The following is a 14183-nucleotide window of genomic DNA, read 5'->3' as shown; positions in this document are numbered from 1 at the left end:
TGGGGTCCCTGAATTAAAATCCTACACTGAAACTACCTTTCAAATGACAACCATAGTAAGAGAAACTGTGTAGACTCTGTTATACAGTGTTTCTTGAAAAGCCTTAATTTACCTTCCCGCAATGGTGCTGGACACAGTGGATTCATAATAATTTATTTACAGAACAAACATAGAGGGGTTTATGTGCTAGCTGACACTTCTCGTTGCATTTGGGTAAAAGCTTCGGAGTAAGTCAAGGGTTGTCGCAGTAAAATTCAAGAACAAACCAGCTGGTTGTCCAAGGTGGGACAAAGTGATCCATGGGATCTTTTCAGATGACTGGAGCCTGTCATTTAAGGCAGGTTACAGGTATTCTATAAATGTAATTATGTTTCCCTAATTATTGGTCTCATTAAGAGTATCTTTAAAGGGTCTTCAATGCTGTTGAAGAGGCATCATCTTGTTGTTTCATGTTTTGGAGGGTTCTACATCAAAAGGAGGCTCAAGTGATTCAGAAAAACATAATGGATCCTGGAAGAATGGCACCTGAAACAAAGATGGTGGTGTAGAATGGAATGTCTGCTCATTTGCCTATCATTTGTGGTGTGTGTGTGTGTGTGTGTGTTTCTTCATCATAGGATGAGGGAAGAACTCCAAAGCAAAGATGTCCATTTACAGCAGCACTGAAGTGACATCAAAACTGACTTAGTTTGTATAATAAATTTTCTCTCTAATCAGCTGAAGCTGATAAAGTAGCCTGATAACTTGTGAGCACGACAGACCATCCTGGATCTTAACTATGAGCATCCTTATGACCAATGAACAATGGGACACACTTTAACCAACAGTCTACAGACCTATATACTAAATACTTCGTCCGGTCCTGAGCACTGGTTTTCAATCCTTAATTAACCTAATTAACATGCACTGCCCTTTTCGGAAATTTAAAATCTCTGACTTCTCCCCATTAAAGGACTATTCGTTTAATTTATTCAATGGATGTGTTTAGTTGCCATGACAGTTAGTAAATGCAGCTTTGTAATTTTTTAAATTGTAAAAGTAATATTTATCCGCAGAAAGTATAACAATTTCTTTCCTGGAATTAAACAATTTCTCTATTAAAATCCTAATATTTTTAGGTCCACGCGAGAGTTCCCCTATCCCAGATGGTGTATGACTTCTGACTTTAGACTTCTGTTCATCTGCACATTTTATTTTGAGTTACAGGAAGAGTAATTTACAGATGCACACCTATAGGAGAGAGTCAGGGAGTGGGGAGGTGGGGAAGGGCTAGAGTTGAAAGAATGAGGAATAGAATTTGAGGACTCGGAGTGTATACACTTTAAAAAATAAAACCAGAAATAATTATATTCTTTTATGTTTTGTCTCTTGGGAGCAACATTTTGTTTTAGTCATTGTTTCAAAGTGACCAAGCCTTTTACTTTAAGATTCCCTCTTGCCTTCATATAAAAAACCAAGGGAACCAATTATTTTCTGTGTTTGTTTTAATATCCCATGTTGACATTAAATTCATAAATTACTTAAAGGAAATAGTATTGTAAATTAGTGTCCAGTGTTCCAAGACCTAGTTCCTTTTAAAAAGACACCTTTTTATGAGTGGTAATGAAAATAAACAACTAAAAGTAGAATACAGGTATTTTTAAGGAGAAAAAAAATCAAAAAGTTACTCAGGAAAGAGAGTTTGAAGCTGCAAATCATTTTAATATGCATATAATTAATTGCCAAACTTTATATTGTGAAATTTAATTAAACATGTTCTAGCCATTTGGGTTTTGAAATGCTAGGTACGGTACTAAGTGGAAGATGTGAGGAATCGATATTATCCTTCTGGCATTTTTGTTTCAGCTGTATAATGGCTTTCTTACTAGGTATGTAAGAGAGCCACTGATATTTTTACCTTGATCTACAGGAAAATGAACATTCTATAAAGGGTAAATCTATTAATTAGAGACCCGCACAGCTCTCTTTCTTGCTAGTATAATCGTTAAATTGATTTTTCCAGTCCATCATGTAATTGTTCCAGCGATAGAATCCTGCTCTCCATTCTCGTTCTGCTTCATCAATGTTTCCTGTAAAACATGGAAAAAGTTGTGTTAATCTAAATTTTAATCTGTTTACATTAATTGAAAAATAATTTTGATTACAGATGCCATTTTCTCCAAGTATACTACACAGTAATTTTTAATTTTTCAGTATTTATTATCAGCTTCTTTCACTACCTGGAAAGCTTTTAATAAAATTTTATACATTATACAAAAATGCAAATAATATATAAGTTGCGTATACCATAAAAATGTGAAAATGAATTGATATATCACTTCTAATTATATTACGTAACATATATTTACTTTAGTTTCTAAGAAGATATATAGATATTATCTTTTCTTGAACTCGTATGCATAACAGAAATCTCATGTAATGCATCTCATTTACATATATAATTATATAGCAGACTTTCTTCTGTTGAAATGTTTATGTATATTTTTAATGCCTAAGGGTAACTTTGTAATTGACACTCCATATAGATTTTACTCTCACTCTGTATCAGTATACTTGAATTCCAAACAATGCATACTCATTGAAAGCAGTTTATGGAAGCTACTAAATGAAAGCAGTTTATTAATTGCTTTGCAAATTAGAATGATGACTAAAACAATCTCTGCTTTCCAGTAGTTTGCAAAGTGTATGCATGTGTCAGAGGAGGGGAGTGTTTATGCCAGAAATAATGTGAGGCAATGAACAAAAAATGGTCTATGTACTACAAGCACCTTGAAATCTTGATTTATTTGAAAATGTATTACACTAAAGAACAAAGTTGTGAAGATTAGAAACTCTTAAATTGCAAACCTCTAAAATCATGTATCTATGTTCCTAATATAAATACATATGATAAAGCCAGGTGGTTTAAATTACTTAACTCTATTAGTATTTTACACATTTGTAGTTCTCCTACTTTTTAAACTTTTAAGATGCTGTGCTCTAGTCATTGAATTAAAAAACATTTTACATTATTTCAGCTATCCTGAAAATAAGGACTTGACAATTTTTTAAATATATACTTTATAGTTAGGAATTTTTAAAATTAATTATAACTCTGTAAGATACTAATTTGGAGAAGACAGTTCATATGAGCTTACTACATTATACATGAAAATGTGTCTTTTCATTCATACTATTAAAAATGGAGCACATTCAGGGATTCATTTTCAGTTTATATGAAAATCAAAATATTTAAAACATTTATACAGTTATTAAAATATCCTCTGTAATTTAGGATATATGTAAGTTTGAAATTTTCATACTGCTTGGACTTTAGACAAATATTTGAGAATATATACAAAAATGTCCCATTTTAAAAATGGCTTTTAGAAGGTCAATGACTATACTTATTTTGTGAATAATAGAACTTTTCTAAAAAACATTAGATGTGAAAGACATTAAATAGCATACCAAATGATCCACTCTTATGGTATTTTTTATAATTAAATGTTTTTTTAATGTTATGCTAAATAAGGGCTCTAAAGTTCAGAAAGAACTAACTCTTTGATATAACAAATAAATGAATGGTAATCCACCACTTACACCATGAATTTTATTACTCAGAGAAAAGGTCTTAGGTTTGATTTTTCTTTTCTTGTGCATAGAATGATACCAAATTCATTGATTCATATAAATGTAAATTTATTTCCTTGTGTATCATAATCAAACACTATACAATTTAGCGTATTGAAATACTTTGCTTTGAAGACCTGAGTAATTTTTTCTTTAATAATACCAAACATTGGGGCACCTGGGTGGCTCAGTTGTTAAGCGTCTGCCTTCGGCTGCCTTCCCAGCGTTCTAGGATCAAGCCCCATTGGGCTCCCTGCTCAGTGGGAAGCCTGCTTCTCCCTCTCCCACCCTGCCCCCCCCCCCCCACCGTGTTCCTTCTCTCGCAGTCTCTCTCTCTGTCAAATAAATAAATAAAAATCTTTAAAAAAAGAAAATACCGAACATTGATTGAAACAATAAAATATGAAACATTTGATTATTTTCTAATACAACCCGGAACTGAATACACCACGGTGAAAAGATAAGAAAAATTTTGAGTCCCATGACATAAATCAAAACCAAATTTAGAAGTTTTTTTTTCTTCCCCTTACTTCTCTTCCTCCATACTGGAATACTACTTACACGACTATAGATTTATAATCTGTGAGATGCAGATCTATTTGTTTTGCAGTTAGCAAGGTACTAGAATGTGAAAAGAAGGACATCATGTAGGCTTTGGAGTGACATGGGTTAAATCCCAGCTTGACCACTTACTGTATTAGTGACATAGAAAAAATTCTTAACTTTTGAAACTAGTTTTCCAACTGTCAGTGGGGTTGGCGATCACTATTTTGCAGTGCGACTGTGAAGGATAAATCGAGTGGTGTGTCCATTATGAAACCAAGCTCTGTCCGCCTACTGGGAGCACTAATGAGTTTACTGCCCTCTTACAAAAATTTATTCTCCACTCCCTATTGAATCCATGTGCAGCTAGATCGATGCCAGTAGTCCATAAACATATTGACACCACTTTTCCAGGACTTTTGTGATCTTTGATTTGTCCACATTGTTGGCTCATTTGGAAAAAAGAAAAAGTCAGGCTTTCTTCCTTACAGAATGAGTAATACTAATAAGGCTACTTCTTGTCTTGTTGATGAAAAAAGAACAAGAGCAACATTTCACCAGAGCAGAGTCTATTGAATCAAGTCTGAGGTGTTGAGAAAGAATACAGGAGTCAACTCAAAATTATTCACGGAGGTAAAGTTAGAAGAAAAGATTAAATTGGATATTGAATTGTGCTAATCATTACAATAAAAAATAATTCATGTACTTTGAGATTTCATTGAAAATCTCTTTTGTTCCCATTACTTGCTTATTTTCCTGTTTGTTACCCAACTATTAAAGTTACCGCGGAGTGCATAATTCTCTATGTGCGGACCAGAAACGCATTCGTTGTCCTGTTATGACTCTGAGCGTGGGATGAGAAGCTTGGTGAAGACTTGGCATACAGGGCACCTTCTCCACTGCACTTCGCTGTACCGTGCTTTGCAGATACTGCATTTTTTAGAAACTGAAAGTTGGTGGCCACCCTGCACCGAGTAAGTCCATCCACACAACTTTTTTTGACAGCATTTGCTCACTTCGTGTCTCTGTGTCACACTTGGGTGATTCTTGCAGTATTTCAATATTCTCATTGTTATTATGTTCGAATTGCTGCGATGTCGTGATAAAACTTTAAAGGATGAGGAGTCTCATCCTTCGGATGAGCAAAGAAAGTGGTTTCTTGAGCTGCAATCTACTCCTGGTGAAGATGCCGTGAAGATCGTTGAAATGACAACAGAGATTTTAGGATATTACATAAACTCTTGATAGAGCAGCAGTCGGGTTTAAAAGGATTGACCCCAGCTCTGAAAGAAGTTCCACTGTGGGTCGGATGCTATCAAACAGTATCACAAGCTACAGCGAAAGCATTCGTGAAAGGAAGAGTTGCTCGATGTGCGACCTCTATTGTTGTATTTGAAGAAATTGCCACAGCCACCTCAGCCTTCAGCAGCCTTCAGCCCTGGTCAGTCGGCAGCCACGAACGTTTGAGGCAGGACCCTCCACCAGCAGGAAGATTACGACTCACTGAAAGCTGTGATGACGGTTAGCATTTTTAGCAATAAAGTATTTTTAAATTAACATGTGTGCATGATTTGTTTAGACATAAATCATAGTGCTGCACACTTAACAGACTACAGCATCATGTAAATATAATTTTATATGCATTGGGAAAGCAAAAACTTCAGTGACTCACTAAATTGTCATATTTGCTTTACTGTGGTGGTCTGGAACCAAACTGGCAATATCTTTGATGTATGCCTGTATTTTAAAAATGAAACAAAGGAAAAACCACTGGATTTAATATTTTTCTCTATTGGAGGATTTGAAGGTCAAAGTGGTTTTTCCTTTAAGTAAATTTACTCTTCCACTTTTAGTGAGAAATATTGATATCCTATTGAAATTGAATGCATCATTTCTCTATTTTTCTTTTTTTTCAAACAATTGTGAAATATTGTGCAGTTACATTATCTAGAGAAAATTTTGCATTTGATAACATTTAAAAGAACACTGAACGTTTTATTTCTTGCAGGTGCACACCCTAATGACACGGGCGTTTGCTGAAGTAGAGTCTGCACGTTACGCGCTAGAATTCCTGTGTTTGAACAAGTTTTAAGGATCATTTTAGTTGAGAACATTTATTGCTCAAATGTAAACTACTGCTCAAGTGGTACTTATAAAGCTCATTGGGTTTCCGTCTTGAGTGAGGTAAGCATTTCTACCTTTAAGAAACTCAGTCAATAGTTTTCCTTCCAAATTTTCCTTTGCACGTAGAGCTGCTTTTTTAAAAACATAGTATTTCCATAGGCACTTCAGCCCAGGTCATGTGAATAACTCCAATTTTCAAAATATCGAATACTGAAATGTGTGAGGTTTTGCACCTTGAAATGCACAAAATATGGTGAGAACATGTCACCCTACATTATTCATTTGTAAAACCTAAAAACATATAACTTCAAACTGGTTCTGTTTAATTGTAAAACATTTTTTATTATTAACGAGGATGTTGATGTTACAACAATCTTATCATGCATTTACTTTACATGTTATAAAATATATTTAATATAACGTTTTTGGGGGAATTATTTGAAAACCTGTTAAAGCATAAAATAATGTTTTTAAGGTGCTTTGGAACAATCCCAGAGCACGGCACGGTACTAATCCAGAGCAAGGCCTGCTATTTGCATACAGCTCAGTGTTGCTCAAACTGGAAAGTGGTTCAGCGCTGCACAGGAAGGAGTGGCAGCTAGCCAAAAATTTAGGAGTTTGTTTATTCAAACTGCTTTATGGCAGTTGAGCATTAGAGATAGAGATTTTGAAGTATATCTTCAAAAATTGCTGATACTTAAATTTCATTCTATCAACAAATAAATTCCACAGATCACGGAAGCTTGAACCAGAACAAATCAGATTGGCTTGGAATAAGTTAGTGATTTAAAATCTTCCCCACCCCTTCGCATTGTCCCTCAATTAGGATCTTCTCATTTAAAGATATTTTAAGTAAAGATTAAGAATTAGTCTGTGCTATGTTCAATGGTACCTCTTTTGGTCTCTTGGCAGACTAAACACGTTACCTCATTGTTATTCACACCCGGAGGACACAAGGGCAGCTCTGTAGCTTTGCCAAGGGATGCAGAAACCCATCTCTGGATATATATTATGTCACAGAACATTTGGTAATACACAGAGCACTGGTATATCAGAAACATCTCCCAAACAGATGGAGTACATAATTATAATTTTGGTGAGTAATGTCTGATCATTAAAAAGCATAATAAACAATCAAATATAGCTCTGAGATGCCCATGTTTGCCTGAAACTAACCCCCAACCTCTCTGAACAGGAACTAAAGCATCTACTCTATTGTGATATCTAACACAGCCCCCAAATCACAGAGTATTATGATGAACAGAGTGGTAAAGTCTAAGGAAACTGGGCAGCAATATGTCTGATGGTTGAAAGTCAATTACTTTTACTTGAAAAATCAAGGCCTGAGGAGTCACATGGGTTAGAAACAGCTGGGCATTTTAAAACTGGCAAGTGAATGAGATATGTATGTCGTTTTCCTCACAGAAGAGGCAATCATTCAAACTGATCCTTCAAGTTGATTTAAATATTTTCTTACTAATGAATTTTGAAATAACACGATAATCTGAACCAATTTTCCTACTATTTCCTTAAGAAAGCTTAAAGAATCCCTTCCTAAAGATTAGTTAACTAAATTACTGTCTGTTTATTGTATTGTGTAATATATGTGTGTGTTCATGATAAATATCTCCAAGCTCAGAGTATTTAGAAATATTTGGATTGTGTTTTTAATTATTTAAATTCTGGAGGGTTCTTTTCCCTTAGAAATCAAGAATTCTATTTATCAATAAATTTGCTTTTACCTCTCTTTGAGTATAAATTATATTCTTTCTATATTTTATTTATATTTTTAGTTTGATACATTGTTTAATTTATATATTTATTTAATCCTTTATCCATTAATTAATTCCACAAAGATGAGCTGAATAGAAAGTAGTGCCTATTTTAGTTCCACTACTAGGTTTTATGTTCTTCTAGGGGAAAAACTCTACTTTGTTTTCTTAATTTTACTACTAAAGGGCTGCTCATACAGGAAACCCTCAACCATATCTAAACTTGCTGGAAGAAAGTTGTGAAAGTAATGTACTCAGTGGAATCAAGTAATTGTAAATTCCCAGAGTAGCACCATCACTGTGTCTTACATAGTCTACCTTTTCTCCCTTTTCTGTAAACCACAACCGGTTATTTGACCAAATACTAAAAAAAAAAAAAACAAAAAAAACACACACCTGTCATTTCCAAGATTTTGGGAAAAAATAGTGTCCAGAATCGACATTGTTGAGCACGTAGTTTAGTGTATACTCTTGGTGACTCTGTATTCAAGGTTAAATATTTTTGGTCAGTGTTTTTGAAGACAGGCCATCTTGTGTTATTATTCTGGGTTCCATCTGGATTTCTAAAAAATTAAAGAGAGACATTATAGTTCTACTGAAATCATTGTTAGATAGAAAGAATATTGTTCTCAAAAACCAACAACAGCTCTTAAAAAATCAGAAAAAACGTGGACCTGTTTTGATGATGTCAAGTAAAAATTAACTGGGTGGAATGTTTTCAGCAACTTGAAGCGCTAAATTAAAAGTGTAGGAATTAAAATTTAAAGAGTAGCATTTACATGCATTTCTGCTTAACATACAGGAGAAAAAAATATTTTGTTTCAAGAATGCTAATGTTTTCTTCACACTTAAACATGCTCGAAGGGGCAGTGTTCCATTTGTTTCCTTTTCTTCCTTTACCTCAGACCCAATCTTCTCACAGTGAACATTAAAACCATACACTCAGTATCTTGCATCCATGTCATTCTATCTGTTCTTGTCATTACTGCCTGAGTTTGTGACTGGTCACCCATCCTATTATGCAATAACTTCACTACTACAGGAAACTGCCTTCGGTCTCACTTTTAAGTTGATCTTACATTCTTGTAGATCTGCTCACCAATGGAAAATGTTTCAATAATTCCGCAATGGGTTCAGATAGATTTAACAAACATGGTGCCACCCATATTTCCAAGCCTACTCTCAAGATAGTCTTTGCATGAGTCAACCCACTGGAATTAAGGACAGTTCCTTAGTACTCCCCCCTCTATTTCACTCCCTTGCCTTTTCCCCAGCTATCAAGCTTGGAATCCCTTCATTTCCCAAGGGCATGGGCTGGGTCAATTCAGATTCTCTTTCTCATATTCTCTTTTTGTGCTGATATTTCCCACATCTTTCACTGTGATTTTTACATCAATAACACTTGATTCTATTTTTTTTTTTTTTTAGAAATGTATAGATTGGGGTTTGTTTACAGCTTTGTAGCACTCAATAATATGGTCTTACCTAGATCACAGAAACACAAACTCAAAGACTAAACAGTTTGCAAGTGGCTCCAATGAGTTTAGTCACCAGTGATTCTATAGATTTCCCTTTAATAATTTCTACACTATGATTATGAGTTAAATACTGCTCTAGGATCTGGAAATACAAATAAACATGGGAAACATAGTTTCCCCCAGGACATTTACAAGGAAGAATATTCATGAAAAAAAAAAAAAAGAACCACTATATGGTAGCCTAAACCAAACATAAACAAAGGAACACAAATTGTCAGAAAAGGGAACAATCACCATATGTTTGAAAAGAAATTACCTGAAGGAAAGAGCTTCTAGCTGAAGTAAGGAGAGCAAATAAGGAACTGAACCAGAAAGAGAAGTTGGGAAAGCTAGAGAAAGGGAACAGAATTACATCGTTCTAAATAATGAGTGCTCATCTTAGGTCAAAACACAATGAAAAAACTAGTTTTCTTGGAATATAGAATAGAGGAGATCCTATTGGAGTTATGCCTTTAGGATATTAGTGTCACATGAAGATCTGACAGCCTAGGAAAATGGTTTAGACTATAACTGTAGACCTTTACTATTCTTGAGGGATTTTTGACTAAATGGTTTATTTTGAACATAACATTTTAGGCATATTGACCTGGAGGTTATCCCGAATAACCAAGAAACTTACAAAGTAGTCACAGGTACTTCTATCATAAAAGAAGACTAAAGTGGTAAGGGTAAGTAATTCATTCCTCTCTCTTGGATTCATTCTATCTTAAGCAAAATCATGTAAGAAAAACCCCAGCTGAACTTTTCTAAAAGTTCAGCCCACAGATTTCTTCATCTTTCAAATAGCTCTGTAGATTGGTAACAGATAGAAAGTTGGGAGTAGTGACAGCAGATACGAGATTTCTTTTGGCCACAAGCCTGTGAACCCAGTAGATTCTGGAGAAAGAAGCAGGCATTCATTGAGCATGGTTGTCCAGAGCAGACTTTGCCATCAAGAGCTTGTATCATATAAACACCACAAATTCCTATTTTATCATAGAAGCAGACATATTCAACCATGAATTCAGGAGCTTTGAAGATAAATAGTTTCTTGATGGACTAGTTGGTTTTATGTACGAATTGGATGATTAAAAAAGAACTATTAATAACCAGAGCTATTCAAGCTAAACAAATATCATAACAGGATTGAAACCTCCTGCTTTTAGGGTATTATTTGAGAGAGGTCATGAAGAAAATTTGTCCAGATCACAGATGGCACACTTGTCCAGGTGAATTATGTAGTCTTCTCCCTTTCTTTTAAAGCTTTAGAAACTAACAAGTACAGCTGCTGGAGGCTGGATATTAAACCAAGAGAAACATTGGTCTGATTCGGTACAGCAGTTCTTATGTTCCTAAATTGCCCACTTTCCTCCTAATTCCACTCTAATTAACTTATGACACCATTTTAACTGCTCATTCATTTCTGGCTTCTGCAAATGGTGACTTGAAAAAGCTGACTCGTACTTGAGTTCAAGAGCAAAGCACTACTGGCACTACCCATGTTCATTTGACAAACTTTGTTCTATGAAATATCTCAGGACATTCCAAAATGCAATTCAGAGATGATAAAATTCCTTTGCCTATGGATGCAGATATAGTTTTCAAAAAGTGATTGAAATAGCTATTGAAGTGATGGAGCATTTTACTGTAAAATTTGAAGAAATCTTCAAAGACTTTTAAACTTAACAAGAGATATAATTCTCTATCTGTATCAATTAAAGACTGTGAAATACAACACATTTTCCAGATACACAATTCTGAAACACTGAATAATTTTAATCTCAAAATTATAAGGTATATTTAAACACTTGGCTCTGTTATTTTTCAAAAGTATTTCCTGTTCTTGCCACAAAATAAAGACTTTGAAGGGATAATACCTAAAATTTTCCATGAAATAGAAAAAGCTCTGCTCTATTTTTACTATGAGATTTTTGTTCTACATTGTGGTATACAAAAGTGGTCTAAAGATCATCCATTACACTTTCCCTCTTATGTAGGTTTGAGAAGTTTTAAGAAATAGCTTATTTAACCAAAAAGGCAGACTATTTTCCTAACATCTGTATTTCAGGAAATGGCCTGCTTGCCATTGATATTTGAGCACAGATTTGATATCTTATTTTATGAACAGATTTATAATAAAGACATTAATTGACTCAGGATGCCTGATATGAAGAAATAGTATTCATTCAGCTCCATGCATCAAGTTTTCTTGGGATTATAAATCCCAAGATTGTCCATTAATCCTAACATAGGAATTAAGATTCTTTTTGATAACAATTCAGAGACAATGATGTCTAAGAAAGCTATACAATGATTTTTAAGTGAATATGTTTCAGCGTGCCTTACAATCTAATAAAATAAAGCCATAACTAGTAGTTGTAAATTGAAAGGCCAGCTGAAATATTTTATTGTCCTGAGAGGGCTAAAGGAGTACAGATTATATTGGATAATTTCTTAAATATACAAATATTCATAGATTTATAGTCTATGTCAGGTCACACTTGAATAAAATTGTATTTAAATTTAAGGAATAGAGGGGCTATAAGATAATCTGAATTTAGCAAAACAAAATTAATCTATTCATTCAACAAGCATTAATTTAGAGCATACTATGTCAGGCTTATTTAAGTCACAGAAAGTCAACAAAGACAAAAATAGAAATTCTTGCCTGTCATAGTTTTCTTTCTTTGAGGAGGACAGATGATAAACAAGATAAATAAGGGAAATGTATATGTTAGACAGTAAGAGCTGCTAGAGAGGGGACAGTGGTGAAAGAGTGTATAATTATGAATTTCATTGGCCTTTGTCCATAGTTCCTGCTAGGTAACCTCTAAATCTTTGGAATTTTGCACCGTATCTAATTATTTATGCTAACAAGGTGACTCATGGTGGGCACCTGATTGCTTTTACTAAAGGTATGCCTCAGGGGGGCCTACTCACACTGATGATCTTGTGGAAGGAACGGTCATGCCAGAAAGATCAACTATGTGATTAGAAGGATGGGACTATGAATCAGGAGATATCAACCTGACATCCAGGAAGGGGAGGGGACTGAAGATTGAGTTCAACCACAATGGCTAATAAAATTAATCAATTATGCCTACATAACAAAACTACAATAACACTCTGGGCCTCAAGCTCAGGGGAGCTTCCTTGGGCTAGCAATACTCCATGTGCACATTGCCACAATTAATGCCTTGAAGGTAATGCACCTCTGAGGTTAACAGAAGATTTACCTTTGGAATCCTGTTTATGTATCTTCTTTTGACAGGTTCTTTTTTTTTTAAGATTTTATTTATTTATTTTTGCAAGAGAGAGTGAGAGAGAGAGCACGAGTGTGGGGAGGGGCAGAGGGACAAGCAGGCTCCCAGCTGAGGAAGGAGCCCGATGTGGGACTTGATCCCAGGACCCTGGGATCATGAGCTGAGCAGAAGGCAGTTGCTTAACCGACTGAGCTACCCAGGCGCCCAGATGGGTTCTGCTATATATCCTTTTATTATATAAAAATTATGATTGTATTTATAGCACCCTCCCAAGTTCTGTGAGTCATTTGAAGACATGATTAAATCTGAGGGATTTCTTAGGGATCTCGAATTTGTAGCCAGCTAGGCTGAAGTGAGGGTGGCCCTGGTGACCTTGAACTTGCAAATGGTGTCAGAAATCTTGAGCCAATTTGGAAGTCTGAAGGTCTGAACCCTTAATCTTGATTTTGGCTACCTCTGGGTAGGGAAACTCTGCAATATTTGATAGGAAAGGAACTTTTAAGTGGAAACTTGGAGGAGGAGGAGAGGAGGGAGCTATACAGTGTTTTGGAGGAAGAACATTTCAACAGAAGGAATACACAGCAAAGGCTATAAGACAGATGAGCATCTGGAATTTTCCATGAAAAGTGAGTAACAGAGTGTGGCTAGAGTGGAGCCAGCCAGGGAGGGAGTAGTCTGAGGCTAGGCTGGAGAGGTGATAGGAGGCCACATTATTTAGTGACCTGGAGGTCCTTATAAGCTTTTTACGTCTACTCTCGGTGAGAAAAAAAAGTAATTGGAGGGTTTGCACAAAGAAAGGACAAGATCTCACTTAATATTTTTCAAAAGACTATCTGGCTGGAATTCTGGGACTAGTCTACAGAGAATCCAAGGCCAGAAGCAGGGAGACCAGCTAGGAGACTACAGGAATAATTTAGGTGAGAGATGATAATTTAGATTGTTTGAACCAGGGAGGTAGTAGTAGAAATTGAGAGAAGTGGTCAGATCTTGAATGTATTTTGAAGGTAGACAGTGCTCTAGCAATTAGCCAATGGAGTAGAAATAGAGAGAAGGCAGGGATGGCACTAAGGATTCTGGCCTGAGAAATTGGAAGGATGAATGGAGTTGCCATTACTGAGCTAGAAACTGCTGTAAGAGCATGTTTGAAGAAAAATATTGAGAATTCAATTCTTCACATGTGAAATTTGAGATCCAAATACAGACTGGAAGTAGGCAGTTGGAATTTAGTGGCTAACCTTTATTTTACTGAGGGAACCTCTGCCTTCCAAATGGATTCACAAGCTCTCTAATGTAGTATTCCCCAGAAACATCAAAATTGTGATTCAATTTCCAAATTTCAGTACAGAAATGAC

At 35.3% G+C, this 14183-nt stretch overlaps 1 protein-coding gene across 1 annotated transcript in view; it reads right to left on the bottom strand.

The window, feature by feature from the left end:
• Window positions 1-1680: 1680 nt before the first annotated feature.
• The window catches only part of BCHE (butyrylcholinesterase), a 57219-nt gene continuing 44716 nt past the window's right edge, over window positions 1681-14183 (bottom strand). The window contains exons 3-4 of the mRNA XM_026497430.4: window positions 8448-8614; window positions 1681-2069 (exon numbers count right to left, since the gene is read on the bottom strand). Coding sequence (XP_026353215.3) covers window positions 1945-2069; window positions 8448-8614 — 292 coding nt within the window. The 3' untranslated portion in view covers window positions 1681-1944. The remainder of the gene's footprint in view (window positions 2070-8447; window positions 8615-14183) is intronic.

Source organism: Ursus arctos, unplaced genomic scaffold (genome assembly GCF_023065955.2).
Source record: "Ursus arctos isolate Adak ecotype North America unplaced genomic scaffold, UrsArc2.0 scaffold_20, whole genome shotgun sequence".
In the NCBI taxonomy this organism is placed as follows: domain Eukaryota; kingdom Metazoa; phylum Chordata; class Mammalia; order Carnivora; family Ursidae; genus Ursus; species Ursus arctos.
Note: the sequence above shows the minus strand (reverse complement) of the source record. Positions and strands in the feature narration are given on the sequence as shown.